At 46.8% G+C, this 24,150-nt stretch overlaps 1 protein-coding gene across 1 annotated transcript in view; it reads right to left on the bottom strand.

Moving 5' to 3' along the window:
- Homer2 (homer scaffold protein 2) overlaps positions 1-24,150 on the bottom strand; it is a 103,354-nt gene that overhangs the window by 7,259 nt on the left and 71,945 nt on the right. The window contains exons 3-5 of the mRNA XM_051148835.1: positions 19,092-19,223; positions 5,766-5,861; positions 250-356 (exon numbers count right to left, since the gene is read on the bottom strand). Of these exons, the coding sequence (XP_051004792.1) occupies positions 250-356; positions 5,766-5,861; positions 19,092-19,223 (335 nt within the window). The remainder of the gene's footprint in view (positions 1-249; positions 357-5,765; positions 5,862-19,091; positions 19,224-24,150) is intronic.

A 24,150-nucleotide genomic window follows, 5' to 3' on the forward strand; every position in this document is an offset into this window, starting at 1 on the left:
GCACAGACTCTCACACACATAGTCGCACACGACTGTATCCTCCATACACGCTTCCTCACACTCACACACTCACACACGCTGACTGCCACTGCCTGGCCTGACAGACAGGTGGTGGAGCCAGTGGTAAGCGGTGCTGCTCTGAGCAGGACAGTCTTCGCTTTGGGTTGCTGAAAGCCTGCCCAGCGGGAAAGGATTCCAGGAAAGGCGGAGGACAGAGCAGAGAGGGTGTGGGGTTTGAAGCGGCCTCACCTCTGCGTCAAAGCGATCTTCAGCTTGTCATTCTCGGACTTGAGGTGTGTGTCGGCTGGACTCGCATGTGAGGCCTTTTCGTCGTCCGTCCCGTTGACGCTGGATGCCTGAGTGGAAGATGGGGTGTCACACCCAGATTCCTGGCCAAAGTGAATTATCTCCACATGTTACTGCTTGTCCTTACATTGGCAGCAAATTAGGCATAATAAGAAAATATGTGTTTATGAGTCTGGACAAACCCACTCATTTAACCAGAGTGCAGTGTAGCGCAGTCAGCAGAATGGCTGACCAAGATAATCAATCACGCAGCCCAAGGGCCCTGAACCTCCACATAGAGTTCATAAAGTATGATTTGCTGACAAGATAATACCCGGGCCACCACTCACAGCTCTGCCATTCATCCTTTATATTCCTATTTTCTATGTTCAATTCCTGCCAAGCTTGGATACCACAGGACAGAAGTTACTATTGACAAAGGGACGGTTACAACAACAGAGACTGAGAGGCAGAGAATTCTTGAGGGCACAGAAAGTGCCAGAGACAGTGTCAACAGACAGGTCCGGGGGGCTGTGCGGAGTTAGAAAACGCAGGAACCAGATATGGCGTTTGCTAGCTTCAATACTGCTTAGCATTGTTATGAAAACCCTGGAGTGGTTTCTGTAAAAAGCCCAGTCACAAGGAGGAGAAACCTCATCCGGTCTTGAATAAGACTTTAGACCTTAGTTAGCCTCCAACAGGCATATAGGCAGTTTGAAGAGAATAATGTATAAATCTGACTAACTTAAATTTCTGCATTACAAAACAGAAGTCAGAAACGAAATTAAAATGCGAACAGAAGCCTGGGGAAAATACATGCAGCAGATATTAAAACCTTTTCCATGATTATAGTCTCGAGTCGATTTTTAAAACTAAAATAAGGATTTTATTTATATGTGGGGTGTGTGTGTGTGTGTGTGTGTGTGTGTGTGTGTGTGTGTGTACGCATGTGCACATGGACACGGACGCGTGCACGCACACACGCACACACACATGCACACACAAGCGTGTATGTGGAGATCAGAGAACAACTTTCAGGAGTCTAGTCTCTTCTTCCACTGCAGGCTCCCTGGACTGGACGTAAGTCACTGAGGTGATCAGGCTCACATGGAAGTTCTCTTACCCGCTGAGCCATCTCCTGGCTCAGGAGGCCTCACTTTTTTTTTGTTAGATCCCGAAATAGGTTTTGGATGGATTCAGATACCTTGTATTTCCTTTAAAGCATGGGCGCGGAAGTGGGGGCCACACTAAAACAACTAGTCACTGAGGCCCTTATACAGTACACACCTAAGATTTTCACATCTGTTAAAAAGTACGAGCCAGGTGTGGCGCTCGCCTTTAATCCCAGCACTCGGGAGGCAGAGGCAGGCAGATAACTGTGAACTTGAGGCCAGCCTGGTCTACAAAGCTAGTCCAGGACAGCCAAGGCTACACCGAGAAACCCTGTCTTGAAAAAAAAAAGTACAAAAAAAAACCAATAGCTGTGGTTGTCTAAACACGCTTTGCATACATGACCAAGCTTGTCAATATTCTAGCAAGGAAGAATCGGTTTTCTTTAAGGATGTGGCCTCACTCTGGTGGGCAGTCTTACATCCCAGAGTACAAGGGAAGCAAAAATTGGACTTGGTGTGTGGTTTTTGTCTTTTTGAAAAAAAGAAAGAACAAACTTTGAGAGGGGAGGTGGGGATGGATATGGGAGAAATTAAGGGGTGGATGTGATCAAAATATATTGTATGAAATTCTGAAAGAATAATAAAACTATTGTTTTTTAAAACCCTTAGAAATCAAAATATGAATACTTTAATTCTTTTAGAAAGGAAAGAAAGACTATTGATAATTACAAAAGAAGAACTGCATATAACCAATAAGCATAAAAATATTTAATATCACTAGAAGTGGAAAAGCCCAATGGAGATACACTTTCACCTGTGAAATTGACAAGTTTTCTTAGTGAGGTGTGGGAAGAAAAGGCCTTCCTCACTGCAGTGGGAGCTAGAATCGAGCATTGCTGTCAGCTAACAGCACGGAGCGCCTCAGTGCTTTAGAGGCCCACACCTCGACCCATGCAGAGAAGCGATCAAACGCTCCAGGGTCAGCAGGGACGCTCGTAACCATGGCACGTATGTGAGTGGGAAAAAACGGAAAAACCAGAGCTGTCCCAAATTATAAGAGGTCAAGGATGAGTCATGACAAAACTGGACATTAAAACAGTTCTGAAAGGGAATACTGGGAGCCAGGGGAAATGCTCATGACTTGCAGAGCCATTTATTAGAAGGCTAAAAAGACCAATAAAAAAATGTGCTGGAAAGGAGTAATAAACGCCACTGACCAGCTCCAGTGGTGATGCAGCACATGGTTTTGTGCTTGCTTTCCAGTGCTGGGGCTTGAACCCAGGGCTTGTGCTCATTAGGCAAAGAGTCTACCACTGAGCTACAGCCCGAGCCTAAGGGCAGGTGGGCTTCATTTCTTTCTTGACAGTAGGCTATGCTGTATTTCTTTCTTTTTAAAAATATTTATTTATTATTATGTAAACAGTGTTCTGCCTGCATGTACACCTGCAGGCCAGAAGAGGGCACTAGATTTCATTTGAGATGGCTGTGAGCCACCATGTGGTTGCTGGGAATTGAACTCAGGACCTATAGACAGTCAGTGATCTTAACCCCCAAGCTATCTCTCTAGCCCTGTATTTCTTTGATTAACACACACACACACACACACACACACACACACACACACACACACACACACACACACAGTAGTAATTCAGCTGTTTAAAATTTTAACTGCCTGGAAAACTTGGTCCGAGTGTTCATTCATTGAAAAGATTCAGCTGATTGCTCAGAAACGAAACATACAATCAAATATCAGCAAGGATAAATAAAAACTAGGGTTAAGAGACAAAACTCATTTCTACCCAATATCTATGAGGTACATTTATCCAACAAGATAATCTTTGGGGGTGGGGGAGGTGGCACTGCTTGTTTCATTTTTAAGACAGGGTTTCTCTGTGCATCCTTGGGTGTCCTGGATTTGCTCTGTAGACCAGGCTTTCTAAATAGATCACAGAGATCTGCCAGCCTCTGCCTCCCTGAGTGCTGAGATTATAGGTCCTGCCAAGAAGAATATATTATAACAAAACCTCTCTGATAAATGCAGATATTTAAGTATAAAGATACACTATAAAATGTGGTATTCAGAAAGTGCATTAGAAGTTTCTATACCAGGCATCATTTCTGTAAGTGGACCCTTTAAAAGTGCCCATGGGAGCCGGGCGTGGTGGCGCACGCCTTTAATCCCAGCACTCGGGAGGCAGAGGCAGGCGGATCGCTGTGAGTTCGAGGCCAGCCTGGTCTACAAAGTGAGTCCAGGATGGCCAAGGCTACACAGAGAAACTCTGTCTCGAAAAAACCAAAAAATAAATAAATAAATAAAAATAATAAATAAAAATGCCCATGGGGTGTGTGGGCCGGAGAGATGGATCAAGGATGGGAGTGCATATTTTAGCCAGGCAGTAGTGGCACACGCCTTTAATCCTGGCATACAGGAGAGAGCAGGCAGATCTCCGAATTGGAGGCCAGCCTGGTCTACAGAGCAAGTTCCAGGACAGCCAAGGCCACACAGAGAAGCCCTGTCCTAAAGACAAACAAAAAGAAAGAATAAAAACAACAAAAGGAGTACATAGTACTCTTGCAGAAGAGCAGGGTTCAATTTTCAGCATGCATATCAGGTGACATAACAGCCTACAACTCCAGCGCCAATGAGTCTGATGCTACTGGCCTCCTCTGGCACCACCCCCCAACACATGACACACAGACACACAGACACACATGATTAAATGTAAAAGCACCCTGAACATGTGACATAGACATATATACACACACACATGATTACATATAAAAGCACACCTAAACATGTGACATACAGACAGACACACACATACACACACACGATTAAGCATAAAACAGATTTAAAAAAAGAGAGAGACAGAGAAATGTCTGTAGTTTCTACCCACATTTCCTTTTAAAGAACTCAGTGCTTACTCAGTAATTACTATACTAAATCAAACTGTCATCTTGGATCATCGAGCACTATTTAGAAAGGTTCAGGGACATCCCCAGCCACCTGAAGCCTAGCACACACTCAATACATAACTCCTCCCGCAGTGTCTTTTCTGTGACGAGCCCAAAATGGATGTGTAACTCCAGACAGACCTTGGTTCTGCCTGTGCCAACCGTTCCAGCCACCAGTCTGCCGGCAGACGCAGGGCCTTGGGGCTCTCTGCTCCACCTCTGGCCCGTGATGCTGAGGGCTCTCACTCCTGACCTTCTCTTTCCCTTGCTTTCTAGGCATTGACCGCTATGCTTGGCTCACGGTCAAGTCCAGAGTGTTGAACGTGACTATTTCAGACGCCTTGTCCTCCTGGTTCTCTCCTTGGAGCTGTCCTCTTTCTGACTTGCACCACAGCTCCCAAGGCCAAGCTGTCCTTCCCCCCAGCAGCCTTGTGCTACACGGCAGGCCGCTGTCCTCAGAGCCTGCACATCTTCCTCATGTCAACTCCTCATCAATAGTCAGTCAGGTAACAACTCTGACAGCAACTGGCCACCGAGTTAATGAGACAGATGATAAATAATCAAGAATTCCGCATCTCATAGGAGCTCCAGGCTTCTCTCTGTACCTAATACACAGGTGTACAAGGCACCATCACTCTCCCAGTCCTGCCCCTGGAGTCTCTTTCCCTACCATACGATGATAGGTATGCCAGGCAAGCTGGAATTTTTTTATTTTTTAATCTCAAGTTAAAAGTGAGCTCTTTACAGCCATTATTGTCATGCTTTTAAACAGACAGACTACGTAAATCCTGGCACAAAGCCGGATCTCATCAGACGCAGGGGAGTACCATCTCCCACCTGCCTTTCACAAAGACAGAGAGAGGCTTGGAGCTCTCTGGTATCAAGCACTTTCCCTAAGGAGCAGGAGGTGCCTGCATTCACTGAAAAGCATCCTGCTGTGGACTTTGCGCTGCCTTACCACTGACATTTAAACACGGCCTGTCCTCAAGCTTGCTAGAGCTCAAGACAGCACAACACTGTCCTTGACCTAGCACTGTAGGCTTTGCGCACTGACCAAGCCCCGCCCCCTTTGCAATGCTGGGAACAAACCCTGGTCTTGAGTAAGCACTCTACCGTCAAGCTGCGTCCTGACCTTTAAACACAGTGACTGCAGAAGCTCTTCACGAGCTGCAAACAGGCAGCTCTGAGTGTATCAACAGTTTCCTGTCAAAAATACAGTACTGCACCTGAGACATTCCAAGGGCTCCTGGAAACATGTCACTTTCATCTCACTGACAGCAGGCTAATAGTTGAAATCCGCCTTCAGAATGTCCTGCTGCTAAAATTACCTATTTCTTGCCAGGAGTGACAAGGAATAAGGAGTCTCAATTACTGACACGCTCACATTTATTTCAGGGACAAATTACTTACTCGGGAATGATTACTGGAGGTCTCGGTTTTCTCCTGGGACTTGTCGTCTCTGGCGAGCCTGGCGGCCTCTTTTACCTCCAGGAACTTCTCTGCAAACTAACCATGCAGAACAGTTATTAGGGGCTTACTTTAATCTTACTCGTGGCCATTATCCAGCACCCACCTTTATTACTCTGCATCCATTTTAAGTGTATAAATTCTGTACAAACGGCAGAAAGTTTTCATCCGGTCATTGAAAGGAAACAGATAAGACACTTCTCTGTCCAATAAACATCATTGGCCACAGTCAGACTGGAACCAGCTTCAAAGTCCCTGATGCTACCTGGGGGCCAGTAACTAGGAGGAAGCCCAGGGGTAAAGTCCTCTGGCGGACAACATGAGAAACACAGCCCCTCCACACAAGTCCCACGGGGAAGTCCACAAGTGCCATCAAGGGGATTCAGGAACTTGTAAGTTAATGCCACGAACCAGGAAAACAAGGCTGGATGTGGTGATGCACACCTGTAGCCCCAGAACTTGGGAGGCTTTGGGGAGAGAATTGAAAGTTCAAAGCCAGCTCATGCCACATAAAGAGGTGGAGGACAGCCTGCTGCATAAACAATGAGATCCTGTCTTGCTGTGGCAGCAGCAGCAGCAGCAGCAGCAACAGTAACAACAACAAGAAAAAACAAACAAACAAAACCCAAACAAACAAAAACAACAACAAACCCCTAGAAACCTAAATTGTTAGGGGGAAATTTTAGGTTCAAAACAGTAAATTGCCTATGATCAGATCTTCAATTGTCATGTAATCTGCTTTTAGATGTTTCAGCAAGAAAGACAAATACGTTAACATGGTGATTAATCTTCACTGTCAGCTGGTCAATTTGTAGCCACCTTTGTATGTATGTGGGGGTGTCTCCCAAGAGGCTTAACTGAGGAAGGAAGACACACCCTGAACGTAGATCCTATGGCCTGGGATCTGGGGATACATAGAGGTGGGGTCGTGGTGGTGGTGAGAACCCACATGCACCTCTCTGCTTCCTGTCTGCAGATGCAATGGGACCAGCCAGCCGCTTCCAGTCTTCCCTAACCGACAGACTGTACCGTGAGAGCATGCGCCGCCGAAAGAAACCCTTCTTTAGGTGGCAATTAAAACTGAAATCTAGCTGATATGCAGAGTTTATTAGTCTATGCATATCCACCCGCAACTCCAGCTCCACTGGACCCAACAAAGACGCTCTTCTGCAGCCTCTGTGCACTGCACTCAAGCGCACAAACCACGTAGAGAATCTTAGAAAAAGATGCTGAAGCCACAGGGCGATCGACGGTGTCCGCACTGGCAGGCAAGGGAACTAAGCTTCCTTAGCAGTGTGCTAAGACCACAGGACGAATGAACTACAGATAACGCTGGTATTACAGATCTAGAAAGAAAGGGTAAAACAGCGACACTGAGGAACAGGAAAAGCCAGCAGACTGCCAGACCCCGAGGATTCTGGGTTTTGCTGAGTGTTCCTTTATGGCTGAGCACAGGCTCTCTCCTCTGAGCCCGCTTCAGGAACGCTGGCAAGCCCAGAGCCCCTGTGTGAGCAGAAAGAGCGTCCAGCCAGCGTCGCCCCCCCTGGCCCCCCCCCCCTTAACTCAGGCCCACTAAGCAAACTTCAGACTTGACCACTATAAAGCGCTCAGAGGAAAATCATTATCTGCTGTTTAAGCACTCGGGTCTCACTGGGAATGGATGGCTTAATACTACGCCCCCTTTAGGGAGAGGCCGTGTCTCTCCTTCTAGAAAACTGCCCCACCGTGCCCCAGGCAGAGAACGGGCACAGCTGTGTTAGGAGCTCATGTCTACTGAGAAAGTAAAAATCGCGTCAAAGACTCGATCCCTCTCCACAAAGGAACTCTTAAGTTTGAGCAGGATTTTGTTTACATTCAGACAGACACAAACTCAAAAGAAAATTTCAGCGGGTGGGGGGTGGGGGAGTTGTATACCAAAAAGGCTTTAAAGTAACAAAATAGGAGACTGGGGCAGAGAGATGGCTTAGCTGTTGAGAGCACTTATTGATTTTGCAGCGGGGCAGACTTTGGCTCCCAGCACCCACATGGCAGTTCACAACTTCCAGTCCCAAGGGTTTCTGACGCCCTCTTCTGGCCTCCTCAGGCACTGCATGCATATGGCACTCCTACATAATGTGCAGGCAAAACACTCATATGCATAAAATAATAAAAACACATATTTGTAGGCAGGAGAAGTCCTATCAGACTCTCATTTAAAATGTATTATAGGCTGAGCATGGTGGCTCATGCCACAACCTCAGCACTGAGGCAAGAGGATCACTCAGAGTTCAAAGCCACCTAGCCTTGCCTGCACAATGAATTCTAAGCCTGGACTATAATGGAAGACCCTAGCTCAAAAAAACAAAAGCAAATCCCCAAAGCAACAACGTCAAAAAACCCTAAGCAAACACATCTGTGGGCCACGAGTCGATACAGGAGAGAGGGGACGGAGCCGTGAAGACTGGACAAAAGTGAGCTTGTGGCTGAAGAGAGCAGTAGCTTAGTGAGGAAGCTGACTCAGCTATGGTGAGTGGGAGACAAGTGTGCTCAGCTCCCGATGAATTAAACGGCAGTTATGAAAAAGATCAACCTTAAAAAAAAAAAAGAAAGAAAGAAAGAAAGAAAAGGAAAAACCTGAGTGCAAACAGAATCGAACATTTATCAAACTGGTGCATGAGGGGTAGGACAGTAATTTTGTAAACTTGGAAGACATGAAAGAAAATCACAGAAGTGACAGGTTTGACTGTATAACAATGCAGAACTCTTGAATATAGAAAGAAAATAATAATAATAATAATAATAATAATAATAATAATAATAATAATAATAATAATAATAAACCCAAACCAAACCCAAAAAATCCCTACTAACTCAGAAAGGAAACAACAGCCAGGGGAAATGTCCTCGGCCAGGACGGGACAACATAAAAAAGGAGCATTACTTTTTGACAGATTTCATACAACATGAAAAGAAAAGTACAAAAATGCCAAAGGAAAAAAAATGGAGAAATTCCTGAGTAAAAATAAAGCGAATAAGCAATCTGTAAGGGGGATTGTTCAGCCTAGCTGGAAATCTGAGGCAAAATAATGAGGAGCCATTCTTTGCCTGTAAAATTAGCACACGCTAAATGCAACCCTCAGGCCGGTGCTGGCCAGAGCTTTCTGCTTTGGTGCGTGTTTTGGTACGGCCCCACTGAGAAGCAATTTGGAAGTACATATTGTGACTGACAAAAATATTCATACCTGCCGACGCAGTGGTATCGCTTCTGGGAAACCGCAGAGAAAATAATTGAGAATATGAAAAAAAGGGGCCTTCAATATAATGATCATAATCCTAGCATTATCTGCAATAATGAAAGACTGGAATCAGCCCAAGGCCCTGTGAGGATGGAGGGAGACGGCTTCCTTTCATAGCTCCCAACTATTGGGAGAGCAGAGGCAGGCATGGAAGACCTCAAAAGTTATCATCTGTGGAGCTCGCCTCTGGGTCTAAAGCTTTCTAATATTTTTCCCCTGTTATATTAAAAAGCACATAGGCTCGTGAGTTTAGAAAAATATTGTTTTAATTTTTTTTTTTTTTTTGTATTATTGTGTCTGCGGAGGCTGGAGAGTAGTCTGTGGAGTCAGCTCTCTCTTTGCACTTTCATGTCAGCAGCCCCAGCAAAGGATGTTTTCAAAGCCTGTGGCCTCATCACCTAGAGGTGAGCAGTAACCGTATAAGCCTCCGAGAGACTTCTTTGTGCACATAAGCATTCATCAATCTTCCTTAAAAAGGAAATGATACCGTATAATCTCATTTCATAACCACTTTTGAAATTAATGATGTGGCATTAATTCTTCTAAGCATTTATACGATCTTCTCCTACATTATTTTAACTGCTGCATGATATTAGCCTGAAGGACACAAAGGGCTATTTAATCAATTTCCTTTTTCCCCCCTTTTTTAAGATACAGGGTCTCATTATGTAGCCTTGGCTGGCCTGGAACTCACAGAGATCTGTCTGTCTCTGCCTCCTGAGTGCTGGGACTGAAGACATGCATCACCACACCCAGTTAACTAGTTTTCTTCTGTTGGAGTTTTAGTTTATCTGTTTATTTCTTTCTCTGATCCTGCAAGAAAATCCTGTATCTTGCCACCAATATTCCCTTACAGTTCCCTATAGTAAAACTCGTGGATCAAGGGGTATTTAAAACAGAGTTTTTTGAAATATATTGCCAAGTACATTTTTAAAAAAATTATGAAGTCAATTTTTGAAGTTTCTAAAGTTGCAATAATTTTAATAAAAATTTGTCATCACTTACGAAAAACTAGACTGCTGACCTCGTATATGGCTATTTTGGGTTGGGGTTGCTCTTGGAGACCTGAACCCTATTGCTTCTCTAAAAAAGAAATGACATTTTCGGGGCTGGAGAGATGCCTCAGAGGTTAAGAGCACTGACTGCTCCTCTGGAGGTCCTGAGTTCAATTCCCAGCAACCACACGGTGGCTCACAACCATCTATAATGTGATACCCTATTCTGGCCAGCAGATGTACATTCAGACAGAGCACTGTATACATAATAATAAATAAATAAATCTTTTTTTAAAATGACATTTTCTTTCCTATTAGCTTAAAAGAACCTCATAGCTGCCTGGAACAGTGACGAGGGATGAGAGCTGGTCTAGGTTGATCATGGCAACCGACTTTATCATTTAGTTGTTTAGTCTTGGAGTGATGGGCTGGGCACCACCCTCTGCTCCCTCCCATGAATGCAGGCGTGATAAGCACAGCTTGAGAAGGCAGACCAGGAAAAGGAAAAGCCAACACAGCAAAAGGCACCGAGCTCTTACAGCCGACAGTGTGGAGCTGCGCATCTCGGCCCCCGTTCTGCTGCTGTGAGGGAGCACCATGACCAAGGCAAGTCCTGTGAAAAAAGCATTGGGTCGAGCCCTCTTTTACAGTATGTCCTGAACCTGGTCAGTTTTGGACACTCCCACCGCTGTCCCGGTCTAAGCCACTGTTATCTCCAACCTGGGTTTGCACAATAGCTTCCTAACTTTTCGCACTTCCAGTCTTGACTACCCCACGATCTCTTCTCAATACTGCAGCCATAGCTAGGCATAGTGTTGGACACCTATAATCCTAGCACTCAGAAGGCAGAGGCAAGAGGATGACAAGTTTGAGCCCAGCCTGAGCTACATAGTGAGAACACACACACACACACACACACACACACACACACACACAGACAGTCTTAGTCATTGTTTATATTGCTGTGAAGAGGCACCATGACCAGGGCAACTCTTATAAAACCAAGCACTTAACTGGGGACTTGGTTAGTTTGGGAGGGTTAGTTCACTGTCAGCATGGTGGGGACCATGGTGGGATGTATGGTGCTGGAGTCGTAGCTGAGACCTAGATCCTACGGACGCTGAGCCTGCTGTGGGCTTAGGACACCTCAAAACCCACTCCCACTGACACCCTTCCTCCAGCAAGGCCACACCCCCTAATCTTTCTAACCCTTCTCAAATAGAGCCACCCTCTGAGGATTAAGCATTCAAATACATGAGCCTATGGGGCCTTTCTTATTCAAGTCAGCACACAGTGGCAGCAACAGCCTGCCTCTGGACTTTGCATAATAAGAATAATCCCATACGTTCAAGCGCTGTGGTTCTATTTCCTGTTACTTGGCAGCCAAAAGCACTCTAACTAAAACACATCAAAAGGAGGACTAACAGCCCCAAGTAGAAGAAGGTTGGCCCTTAAATCAGATGACCAAGAGGAGACAGAATTCTGGGTAATACTCTTACTATACCGAATAAATAAAGGAACTGGAAAAGGACATGTGGGTTATGGATTAATTTTTGTTATTTATTATTTATTTATTTATTTATTTATTTATTGTGTGTGTGTACACATACACCATGGCAAGCATGTGGCGGTCATTAGGCATGGAGGCAGACGCTTTTACCAACTGAGCCGCCAGCTCACTGGGCCCCTGCCCTAGTCTCATTTTTGTTGCTAAGGTTATATTCTGACAAAAAGCAGCTTATGGGAGAAAAGATTTATTTTAGCTCACATTTTCACGTTACAGTCTATCTCTGTGGGGAAGTCACAGCATCAGGGGCGTGAGGTAGCTGGTTCTATCCACAGTCACGAGCAGAAATGAATGCACACTCGCTCACTTGTTCGTGCTTGTTTCCTGACTCTCACACAGTATAGGAGTCGCCACCTAGGGAATGGTGCTGCCCACGGTGGACTGGGTCTTCCCACATCAATTATAATTAAGACGATCCCTTACTGACATACCCACGGGCCAACCCCATGTAGACAATTCCTCATTTCACCCTTCTCAGGTGATTCTACATTGTGTCACGTTGACAATTAAGGTAAGCACCACACCCCAGATTAAATTATTGAAGCTGAAAGCAAATGCCATATATGCATGGGGGTTGAGATGCATCTGCTGTGGAGCAGAGAAGATTCTATTCCGGGCCATTCCCCCTAATGAAGGAGCGTGTTTCCTCTGTCTGCAGCAGAGGAGAAGGTAGAAGACTCAGAACAGTGGGAATGTGATGCCAGAAAGACTTAACTTTAGTGACCGTCTCACTCTTCTACCTGGTTCTAGCGCCTCTATTCTTTCCAGAACCTCATCTTAGCAGAGCATGCCTGCTCCCAAAGTCCATTCCTCAGTAGGCTGAGGCACTGTGTCTTCTCCAGTGGGTGGACACATGGATCCCCATTCGGTTCCAGGAATATATAACTTGTATTATTTTTGGAAAGCCTGTCTAAAACGCAGAACGTTTCTGTGCGATATGTCCTGGGCTGTGGTTGTGGAGGGGTCTTCCCAATGAAGCTGCTAAGAGCAAGATGTCTATTGTCTTCCTGTGGTAGGGGAGGGCAGTTGGAGAGAGAAACACGTATAGAGTGTTCTTAAGTGAAGGCGTTCACACTGGTGTTTCATTCTCCAGCCCACAATGTCTGGTTACCAATCCTGTAGGCCTGTGGGTGGCTGCACTGAGAAATCAGGGATACTCACAGCTGCCCCTCAGCACACACGCCTTAGGAGCCTTCAGATCCAGGTTCCCTCTGTGCTAGCTAATTGCTCCCTGTCGAGGCTGCTAGCATCAATTCATGGCAATTTATCAGTGTATGCCTACTTGCCCCCTTCAAAGAGAAAGGAAAAGCTGATCTGAGATACACTGGAGAAAGGACCTAGTCGAGAGCTGGTTTCAGAAACCTCTGTGATGATGCAGGTCACAGTTGCAGGGCAGAGATGCTAGTGTGGTCCAGGACTCAGAAGGATGTGACACGCCTCCAAAATAATAGGACATTTTGAGAAACTGGAAGTAGCACAGATCAAGGTCTTTTCAATTCTCCAAGGCAGGAAGAACTGAACTTTCATAGTTTGTTCCAGTTTTTGTTTGCAGTTTTCCTTTGATTCTTTTCCACAGACAGCCTGCTTTGTGTGTTCTCACTAACCCCATTTCTCTACAGAATGAAAGGATTGTAACCAGGAAGCTATGAGTGGTTCTCTCAGGCCAGGAACATCTACCTTGGAGATGGGCCAAGACACGACCCATGCTTGCCCAGCACTCCGAGCGCAGCACCATTTATGCAATATGAAGAAGGTGTGGAGGGCACCGCTGGGTAAGATGGGGGCTCTTCAGCATCCCCTCTCCTGACCCAACAGCTATTGGGATTGGAAACCACACAAATGTCTGCTCCATTTCACACAGGGGTCCTGGCCTCATTCTCAGTCACCACAGCACTTCATGCTAGTGCTCTGTGTCACCACAGCACTGCATGCTAGTCCTCTGTCACCATCACACTGCATGCTAGTTCTCTGTGACAATAGCACTGCATGTTAGTCCTCTGTCACCATCACACTGTATGCTAGTCCTCTGTGTCATCACAGCACTGCATGCTAGTCCTCTGTGTCATCACAGCACTGCATGTTACTCCTCTGTCACCATCACACTGCATGCTAGTCCTCTGTGACAACAGCACTGCATGTTAGTGCTCTGTGTCATCAAAGAACTGCATGCTAGTCCTCTCTGTCACCACAGCACTACATGCTAGTCCTCTCTGTCACCACAGCACTGCATGCTAGTCCTCTGTGTCACCACAGCACTGCATGCTAGTCCTCTGTGTCATCACAGCACTGCATGCTAGTCCTCTGTGTCACCACAGCACTGCATGCTAGTCCTCTGTGTCATCACAGCACTGCATGCTAGTCCTCTGTGTCACCACAGCACTGCATGCTAGTCCTCTGTGTCACCACAGCACTGCATGCTAGTCCTCTGTGTCACCACAGCACTGCATGCTAGTCCTCTGTGTCACCACAGCACTGCATGCTAGTCCTCTGTGTCACCACAGCACTGCATGCTAGTCCTCTGTGTCATCACAGCACTGCATGCTAGTCCTCTGTGTCACCATAGCACTGCATGCTAGTCCTCTGTGTCACCACAGCACTGCATGCTAGTCCTCTGTGTCATCACAGCACTGCATGCTAGTCCTCTGTGTCATCACAGCACTGCATGCTAGTCCTCTGTGTCACACGCAATGCTGCTAGTCCTCTGTGTCACCACAGCACTGCATGCTAGTCCTCTGTGTCACCACAGCACTGCATGCTAGTCCTCTGTGTCACCACAGCACTGCATGCTAGTCCTCTGTGTTCACTCACAGACCTGCATGCTAGTCCTCTGTGTCATCAAGCACTGCATGCTAGTCCTCTGTGTCATCACAGCACTGCATGCTAGTCCTCTGTGTCACCATAGCACTGCATGCTAGTCCTCTGTGTCACCACAGCACTGCATGCTAGTCCTCTGTGTCATCACAGCACTGCATGCTAGTCCTCTGTGTCATCACAGCACTGCATGCTAGTCCTCTGTGTCATCACGGCACTGCATGCTAGTCTTCTGTGTCATCATAGCACTGCATGCTAGTCCTCTGTTTCACCACAGCACTACATGCTAGTCCTCTCTGTCACCACAGTACTGCATGCTAGTCCTCTGTCATCACAGCACTGCATGCTAGTCCTCTGTCATCACAGAGTCACCACAGCACTGCATGCTAGTCCTCTGTCACCACAGCACTGCATGCTAGTCCTCTGTCATCACAGCACTGCATGCTAGTCTTCTGTCATCACAGCACTGCATGATATTCCTCTGTCACCACATCACTACATGCCAGTCCTCTGTCATCACACCACTGCATGCTAGTCCTCTGTGTCACCAGAGCACTACATGCTAGTCCTCTGTGTCACCACAGCACTGCATGCTAGTCCTCTGTGTCAGCATAGCACTGCATGCTAGTCCTTTGTCACCACAGCAGTACATGCTAGTCCTCTGTGTCATCACAGCACTGCACACTAGTCCTTTCTTTCACCACAGCACTGCATGCTAGTCCTCTGTGTCATCACAGCACTGCATGCTAGTCCTCTGTGTCATCATGGCACTGCATGCTAGTCTTCTGTGTCATCATAGCACTGCATGCCAGTCCTCTGTGTCATCACAGCACTGCATGCTATTCCTCTGTCATCACAATACTGCATGCTAGTCCTCTCTGTCACCACAGCACTGCATGCTAGTCCTGTGTCATCACAGTACTGCATGCTAGTCCTCTGTGTCACCAGAGCACTGCATGCTAGTCCTCTCTGTCACCACAGCACTGCATGCTAGTCCTCTGTGTCATCACAGCACTGCATGCTAGTCCTCTGTGTCATCACAGCACTGCATGCTAGTCCTCTGTGTCATCACAGCACTGCATGCTAGTCCTCTGTGTCACCACAGCACTGCATGCTAGTCCTTTGTTCATCACAGCACTGCATTCCAGTCCTCTGTGTCACCACAGCACTGCATGCTAGTCCTTTCTGTCACCACAGCACTGCAGTCTAGTTCTCTGTGTCACCACAGCACTGCATGCTAGTCCCCTGTCACCACAGCACTGCATGCTATTCCTCTCTGTCACCACAGTACTGCATGCTAGTCCTCTGTTACCACAGCACTGCATGGTAGTTCTCTGTGTCACCACAGCACTGCATGGTAGTCCTCTGTGTCATCACAGCACTGCATGCTAGTCCTCTGTCACCACAGCACTGCATGCTAGTCCTCTGTGTCACCACAGCACTGCATGCTAGTCCTCTGTCACCACAGCACTGCATGCTAGTCCTCTCTGTCACCACAGCACTGCATGCTAGTCCTCTGTTTCATCACAGCACTACATGCTAGTCCTCTGTGTCACCACAGCACTGCCTGCTAGTCCTGTGTCATCACAGTACTGCATGCTAGTCCTCTGTGTCACCATAGCCCTGCATGCTAGTCCTCTGTTCATCACAACACTGCATTCTAGCCCTTGTGTCACCACAGCACTGCATGCTAGTCCTTTCTGTCACCACAGCACTGCAGTCTAGTTCTCTGTGTCACCACAGCACTGCATGCTATTCCTCTGTCACCACAGCACTGCATGCTATTCCTCTCTGTCACCACAGCACTGCATGCTATTCCTCTGTCACCACAGCACTGCATGGTAGTTCTCTGTGTCACCACAGCACTGCATGCTAGTCCTCTCTGTCATCACAGCACTGCATGGTAGTCCTCTGTGTCATCACAGCACTGCATGCTAGTCGTCTGTCATCACAGCACTGCATGCTAGTCCTCTGTGTCATCACAGCACTGCATGCTAGTCCTCTGTGTCACCACAGCACTGCATGCTAGTCCTCTGTGTCACCATAGCACTGCATGTTAGTCCTCTGTGGTATCACAGCACTGCATGCTAGTCCTCTATTTCATCACAGCACTACACGCTAGCCCTCTGTCACCATAGCACTGCATGCAAGTCCTCTGTGTCACCACAGCACTGCATTCTAGTCCTCTGTCACCACAGCACTGCATGCTAGTCCTCTCTGTCACCACAGCACTGCATGCTAGTCCTCTGTTATCACAGCACTGCATGCTAGTCCTCTGTGTCACCACAGCACTGCATGCTAGTCCTCTGTGTCACCACAGCACTGCATGCTAGTCCTCTGTGTCACCACAGCACTGCATGCTAGTCCTCTGTGTCATCACAGCACTGCATGCTAGTTCTCTGTGTTGTCATAGCACTGTACCTGTCCCCTTCCCCATTTCTGAAGCGGGTGTTGTCATCATCTACACACTGTCTTCCCAGGGTCTTGGTCTCCCTCATCCATCTAACAGAGTTCTGCCAATTTTTTAAAAAATTCTTAAAAATTCTTCATCTCTTCTTCAAATCTTCATCAGCTCTACCCTCAACTGAATCTGACTTGCTTCCATGGGAGAAACAACAACAACAACAACAACAACAACAACAACAACAACAACAACAACAAAAATCAACTTCTGAAATGCAAATCTGATGACTTTACTTTTGGGTTAAAAATCATCCTAACATCGCAAAGTAAAAATCAGAAGTCCCAGCCCTACAAGACCATCTGAACACTGGCTTCCAGCAGTCACACCAAATCCAGGAGGCCTTGGTGTCTTGTAGGAAGCTTCTCTCCACAGCACACAGCATGGTGCCAGCGCTGGAGGAGCTGTGATGCCACTGGAAGGACAGCAGGACCCCTGGAGTCACGGCTTGGAACACCCTACTGAGCCAAGTATACAAGAAAAGCGGCCTGGACTCAGATCTACAGTGGATCCCAGAAAACTGTCAAGGCCAGGGGTACATGGGAAGGGAAGAAACAGAATTGGGAACTAGCCGTATTACTGGGCTCAAGTTAACCAGACCCCAAAATAGTCATATTCCACATGAATGCTCCCCGGAAATCCCCACTCTTCAGACGGCAAGTCTTCTTGAGCCACGCAGCACGAAGGGCTGTGTGTGTGCCAGGCTGAAGCTCCATGGGATCAAAAGACCTATGGGTAAACTGGCCTTGGTACTGGGGAAAAAGTGCCTCGTGGTCTATGCAAGTCACATTCTTGCTCTCCACAGTCACCCTGACCTCTGACCCCACAAAGTATCCAGCTATTAATGGTACAGCGAACAACCACTGAGGAGCAGAGTTAACGGCTAGCTACTTAAGAGGAGCTGGTCACACTGGGCCCTTTCTCCAGAGATGCTCTAGCACTTGAACAGAGACTGTACTGTCTGAGACGGCCATATGCCTGCCAGCCCCACCACTCACACCTGGTGCCTCTCAACTTTCCTAATGCTTCAACCCCTAAATACAACTCTTCGTGTTAGGATGACCCTCCCCAACCACAAAATTATCTTTGTTGCTACTTAATAACTGTACTTTTGCTATGGTTATGAACTGATTTTTTTGTTTTTTAGAGATAGCACTTCTCTGTGTAGCATTGGCTGTCCTGGATTCCCTTTGTAGATCCGGCTGGCCTTGAACTCACAGCAATCCACCTGCCTCTGCCTTCCTGAGTGCTGGGATTAAAGGTGTGTGCCACTACACCTGGCCCATAATGTAATGTAACTATCTAATATGTAGATGGCCTTAGGTGACCCTGTGAAAGGGCCAGTTGTCCCCAAAGGGACCTTGATCCACAGGTTGAGTCTAGTTCCTTCTCTACACCATGCTGCTGCAGACCCAGGAAGGCTGTGGAGCCAGCAGCCTCTCTGAAGATGCCAACACTAGAGTCTGATGGCCAGAGGATTGTCAGGTGCCCCGAATGCTGTATCAAGCAGCACAGCAGACCCAGGCTGAGCTCTCCTAGGGTACCCCACCTTCCAGAGTCACAGCCCACAAGTCCAGCATAGGGACGGGGTGGAGGAGAGGCCCATCATGATAGCCAATGGCCTGGTAACTCAGGTACTCTTCCCTGCTGGGAACAAAACCTTCCAAAAACCAACTTAATGGAGGAAGGGTTTATAACTTAAGAAGGGCTCATCACCGTTGGGAAGGCACGGTGTAGGGCGGGGGTCAAAGGTGGCCGCACTGACAGTGGACAGGAAGTGAGGCCAAGCTACAAAAGCTCAAGGCTGGCTCCTCCAGGGAGGCCCCACATCTGAAGATTCCACAACCTCCCCAAACAGCATCAGCAGGACCAAAGACATGAGCCAGCAGGGACATTTCATATTCCAACTACACCTGACCCCAACCCGCCCTCACAACGGATGCTCAGAGAGTGCCCCAGGCCAGCCGAGCTTCTCAGGGCGTCTAATGAAACAGCATTTGTTGGACATGAACTTCCTCTCATCCACAGACTACTCAGCTTGTGAGGAGTCTGCTGTTTAAGGCAGGGCTTCCCCTCACCCGCAGGGCCACAGCTCCACACACAGCACAACAGTGCGGAAGGAAAGGGGCATCCCGTTCCACCACGAGAAGGAGCACATACCTTCGTGAGGTGCTGCTCAGTGGAGAAGCCCAGACCAAACACCGTGTTGGCTCTGCTGTCAGCCCACTGCCCGAACTTCTGTGAAGTTTTGGTGAAAGTCATATTCGGGGTGATGGTACTGTTTATGATCACCTGCAGGGGACAAGCCGGAGGGAGAGTGTTAACTCCGAGCAGAACCTTCCAAATGTCTCCTCCTGGCAAAGCCAGTGGCTACAGGGCACTTCCTCTGTCCTGCGGTCCTTGTTCGGGCACTGTTCTTACAGCGCAGACACACAATCACAAGACAAGAAAGGGCAATTCCAGACCCTTGGCAACAGAGGAGCCTAAAACAGGGTCTTTCATATCACCAATAGAAAAACAATGCTCCCAAGAAAAGAATAGTTTCCTAAACTGATGTTTTATTGCCCCAAAATACCAAGCATCAAAGCGCCCTTAAAGGCCATGTGTACCTTTCCAGGGGGACAAACTCCTCACCTCCCCCTACTTTTGAGATCCATGGCACTTTAATATCCAGCCAAAACCAGTAAATACTTCCACCAGCGGAAGGGCTTCCCAAGGGGAAGGAGAAGACATATTTTGATCTGGAGAGTAGAGAGAGGGTTAATTGATAGACTAGTCACACTGGTACTGGGAGACTGTAAGGATGGCACAGTAGCCTGGTGCTGGCTGATACCACCCATGCCTCAGAGGGAAAAAGTGGAGAGGCCATAAGCCCCGGGAGGAAGGATCATGTGCAACATGTGTTTTCTAATTTTGTATTTCTGGTTAGCAGAATTGCTGCCACAAAATAAATATCCCAAGTGAAAGAATGCACCATGTGCCAGATGGCCCTTGGGTCAGTAACATTCACACCCCAAAGGGTCCCTTGAATATTAGTAGAGAGAGGCTGACCAGAATGCAGCACATATCTCCCAGACTTGCCCCTAAAAGGTTATCCCAGAGGTAGTCACAGTGCAATAATAAGAGGGACACACTACTTCTTTCTTTCTTTCTTTTTTTTAAGATTTGTTTATTATTATGTATACAGTATTCTGCCTGCATGTACACTTGCAGGCCAGAAGAGGGCACCAGATCTCATTATAGATGGTTGTGAGCTACCATGTGATGTGGGTGCTGGGAATTGAATTCAAGACCTTTGGGAAAGCAGTCAGTGCCCTTAACCTCTGAGCCATCTCTCCAACTCCATATATATGGACACACACCAAACAATTTCTAATTTTTTCATAAGGTATTTTATCTAATCTTATCTTTAAAGAAGGGGAAACTGAGGCCCAACAAGGTCAAGTGACTTGTTCAAGGTCATAAACTAGCAAGAGGTTAAAAGGTTGTGTGTCGAACAGGGTCAAGAGAGTGATAAGTACGTGGTGAGCGATGCCTTCTGGGAACTGTGAGGAGGCTCCAGGAGAGAGAGGCAGAGGGCCTTGTACCTCAGGTGCATTTGTCCTCTGGACTGTCCCTGCACATGATTTCATGCCTCCTGTGTTAAACCCTTGACATTCCACAAGGATAAGTATGTCTTATAAATTGAAGGTAATTCATAAGACATGTTTATTCTTGATGAATGTCAGAACACAGCCATAGAGCCCAGTCTGGTCAGTGTCCCCTGACTCTGGCCTTCTGCCTCGCCTTCGTGCTTTACCAGATACAGTCTGTAGTAAGCACCAGACGACTGTGTTTAAGTTGGTCTGTCCTGAGAAAAGTTCTGGGGAAGGGATGCTCTGTCAACACTTAGTACTTGCTTATTGGCTGGCACTTCATTTACGTTTCTCTGAATTCAAACAGCCTTTGTTGGCTCATTCTTCCTTTGTTACATTTGTACATAGAAGTGCACTAGAACCGAAGCAAGGCTGCCTATAGCGTAGACTGCAGTCCGCCCATTCTTTCAGGTCCACAGACCCCAGGCCCAGCAGACAAGATCTGCACAGGTCAATGAAAGTGGACTAGTGACCTCAGGTAATTAATTTTATTCCTTCTCAAGTCTCTGATGAGGTTGGAGAACAGATAGTTTAGTTTTACAATTCAGCTTAGTTGTTTAGGCGGTAAGTCATTTTTAGGTTTACATAGATCTTTTAAGTTGATAGAGATGAGATGTGCTAGACATTGACTTACATTCAGAATTTTAGACTCACCAAGATAGGAAAGATGTTTTCATGATTGCCAAATACAAACAGCCAAAACACTGTGAATGTATCATTAATATAATTAATATAATTTTGTGGTTTTTCTTGCTATAGTTTGTTTTATATGTGTGTAATAATATAAATGTGTACATAAAAATATTTTTAAAAAGAACGTGGACCAGTGCTGGGTGTGGTGGCACACGCCTTTAATCCCAGCACTCGGGAGGCAGAGGCACGCTGATCGCTGTGAGTTCAAGGCCAGCCTAGTCTACAAAGCGAGTCCAGGACAGCCAAGGCTACACAGAGAAACCCTGTCTTGAAAAACAAAACAAAAAACAAACAAACAAAAAGTGGACCAGTGTGTATGGCAAATGTATTGCTTACAGAGCAATGGTTAATGTGCTTAATGTGCATGCATTGCTTACAAAGCAGTGGTTAATTGATTTCAAGAGCAAAGACCTAGCCATCCTGCTTGGGGGAGGGGTCACTTCAGCTTCCTTGACCTATGAGCTCCCCAACTTTGGAAAATCCTCAGGCATTCTTTCCACAGATAGCCCCTGTGTCATCTCTCCTGTTTGCTTCTCTTTCCTCAACATCACGTACACATACGCTAGAGCTTTTGAGTGTGTCTAACACGGTTTACGCTCATCAGTTTCCATCAACCTTCTCATGCTTGGTTCCCTCCGGTTGAATCTGGGCATTTTAAAAAGATTTATTTTTTATTTTTATTTATGTATATGTGTTGGGGAGAGTGTGAGTGTAGGTGCCTATGGAGGTTAAAGGTGTCAGGTGCACTGAGGCTGGGGATATAGGTGGTCGTGAGCCACCCAACACAGGTGCTGGAATTGGAATCAAGTCCTGAGGAAGAACACTATGTGTTTTTTGTTTTTTTGTTTTTTTTCAGTACATGTTCTTAAGCACTGAGCCATTCTCCAGTCCCCAGTCTGGGAGTTGTTTTTTGTTTTTTTGGTTTTTTGAGATGGATTTTCTCTGTGTAGCCTTGACTGCCCTGGACTTGCTTTGTAGATCAGGCTGGCCAGGAACTCACAGTGATTTGCCTGCCTCTGCCTCCCGAGTGCTGGGATTAAATGCCGGCGCGCAGCTTAGTCTTGGAGTTTTCAATTCATCTGCTTTCTAAGTTGACTGATCTTTGTGACTGACACAATCCATATGCTGTTCAATCTATCCACTCAGTGCACTGTGTGTATGCGGGGCGTGGGAGAGCAAAGACAGAGTTGTTTTGCTATGTGGCCCAGACCAGCCTTGAACACATGAGCTTCCTTCTTTAGCCTTCCCAGTCTGGGGCTCACCACCATTCCTGTCTCCACTGAGTTATTTCTTTTTAGAGTCTAGCATATTTGATATTTTAAAAATATACTGTAGGACCAGGAATGGTGGAACATACCCTTAAGTCCAGCAATTAGGAGGCAGAGGCAGACAGACCTCTGTGGGTTTGAGGCCAGCCTGGTTTAGAGAGAGTGCCAGGATAGTTAGGGTCTACTTAGTGAGACCTTGCCTCATGATTGATTGGTTGATCAATCAACCAGTCAATATTTGAAATCATGAAGATGGTCTTCCCTTTGCCTGTTTTGTTCATTTCCCCTCTATTTTTTTTTTTAATATATTGATTGTACTTACTGTAAAATCCTTGATGCAAATGCTAACATCTGGACCATCTCTGAATCTTTCATTATCTGGATTTTCCCCTCCTCACTCCAGGCATATGGTCTTGCCTTCTGCAGGCTGAGCCATTTTTTTGTTTTTGTTTTTTGTTTTGTTTTGTTTTTTAAATCTCATGCTGAAAAATGTAAAGATTCCATAGAATGTGGCCATCTGTCAGAGGACGCTCCCCTTCTTCTCAGGGCTGCCCTGGGCCAGGCTGGGGTTCAGCTCCTGTGAGAGACTAATCTACCTTGGTTCCCTCCTGGACTTGGGGGAGGCCCTTTAAGGAGGCCAACAGAGATATGGGCTGGTCTTCATGTCCCCACCCTCAAGGACTGTGGAGACTCAGGACTGCCCTTGAGAAGAATTCAGCTACTTTTATAACTCGTCACATCCACATGTCTTCGCTCCTTAGCTGACCTTGTACACTGGCTTCAGATCTGTAAGTGGCTGAGCGTGAACGTAAGCTCTTCATGCCTCTGCCTCTACTTACCACACTCTGGGACCACAGACATGTGCCACCACCCAACTAGCAAGGCCACGTGTTTGTGGTTCCTCGTCTCCCCTCACGCCATTTAAGCAATGAGGTCATCAAGATCTCCACTGGTTTCTCCACCGGTAGCTGCCTTTCTGCAGGTCCCACTCAGCTCTGTGTTCAGCCTTGAGCTGCCCCTACTCAGTAAATACCCAAGTGACAGAAAGCATAGGAGCCCAGTGTCCATCCCTAACTCTCTCTGGGGCTTTCATGCTTTTGTGTATTGTAGACTCTTGGCAGGGGTGTGGTTTCTATACACTGTAAATTAAGAAAATGTTGGGTTGGGGAGGAGAGAGTCGGCCATGTTGGAACTGTCCCATATTGAGTTTCATCTCTTTGGCCACCACTAAGTGCTCTGCTGATGCCCCTCCCCCAGCAGTATCTCTGCCAAGAGCCAAGCCCCAGCCTTCAGCCTGTAGGCAGAATTGGCAAGTATTTACAGCAGAGAGCCTGCCCATCTGGCCTCTGAGTAGTCCCTTCTCTCTGGAAGTTTGGTCTCTTTGGCCCTTATCATTTGATATCTCTTTGATGGCCCCTAAATCATATTTATGGGACCACGGATGCAGCTCAACAGGGCTTGCTTCACACGGGCAAGGTCCCAGGTTCAAGCCCTAAAGTTGCCCTCAAAGTCATAAATTACCTACTTGTAACCAGAGAGAACACTGACCCACTAGAAGCTATATACTGCGCTTAGAAGCAAAGTGCAGAATCAGCACAAATTCAGACACACATTTCACTATGT

This window comes from Acomys russatus, chromosome 7 (assembly GCF_903995435.1).
Source record: "Acomys russatus chromosome 7, mAcoRus1.1, whole genome shotgun sequence".
Taxonomy (NCBI): domain Eukaryota; kingdom Metazoa; phylum Chordata; class Mammalia; order Rodentia; family Muridae; genus Acomys; species Acomys russatus.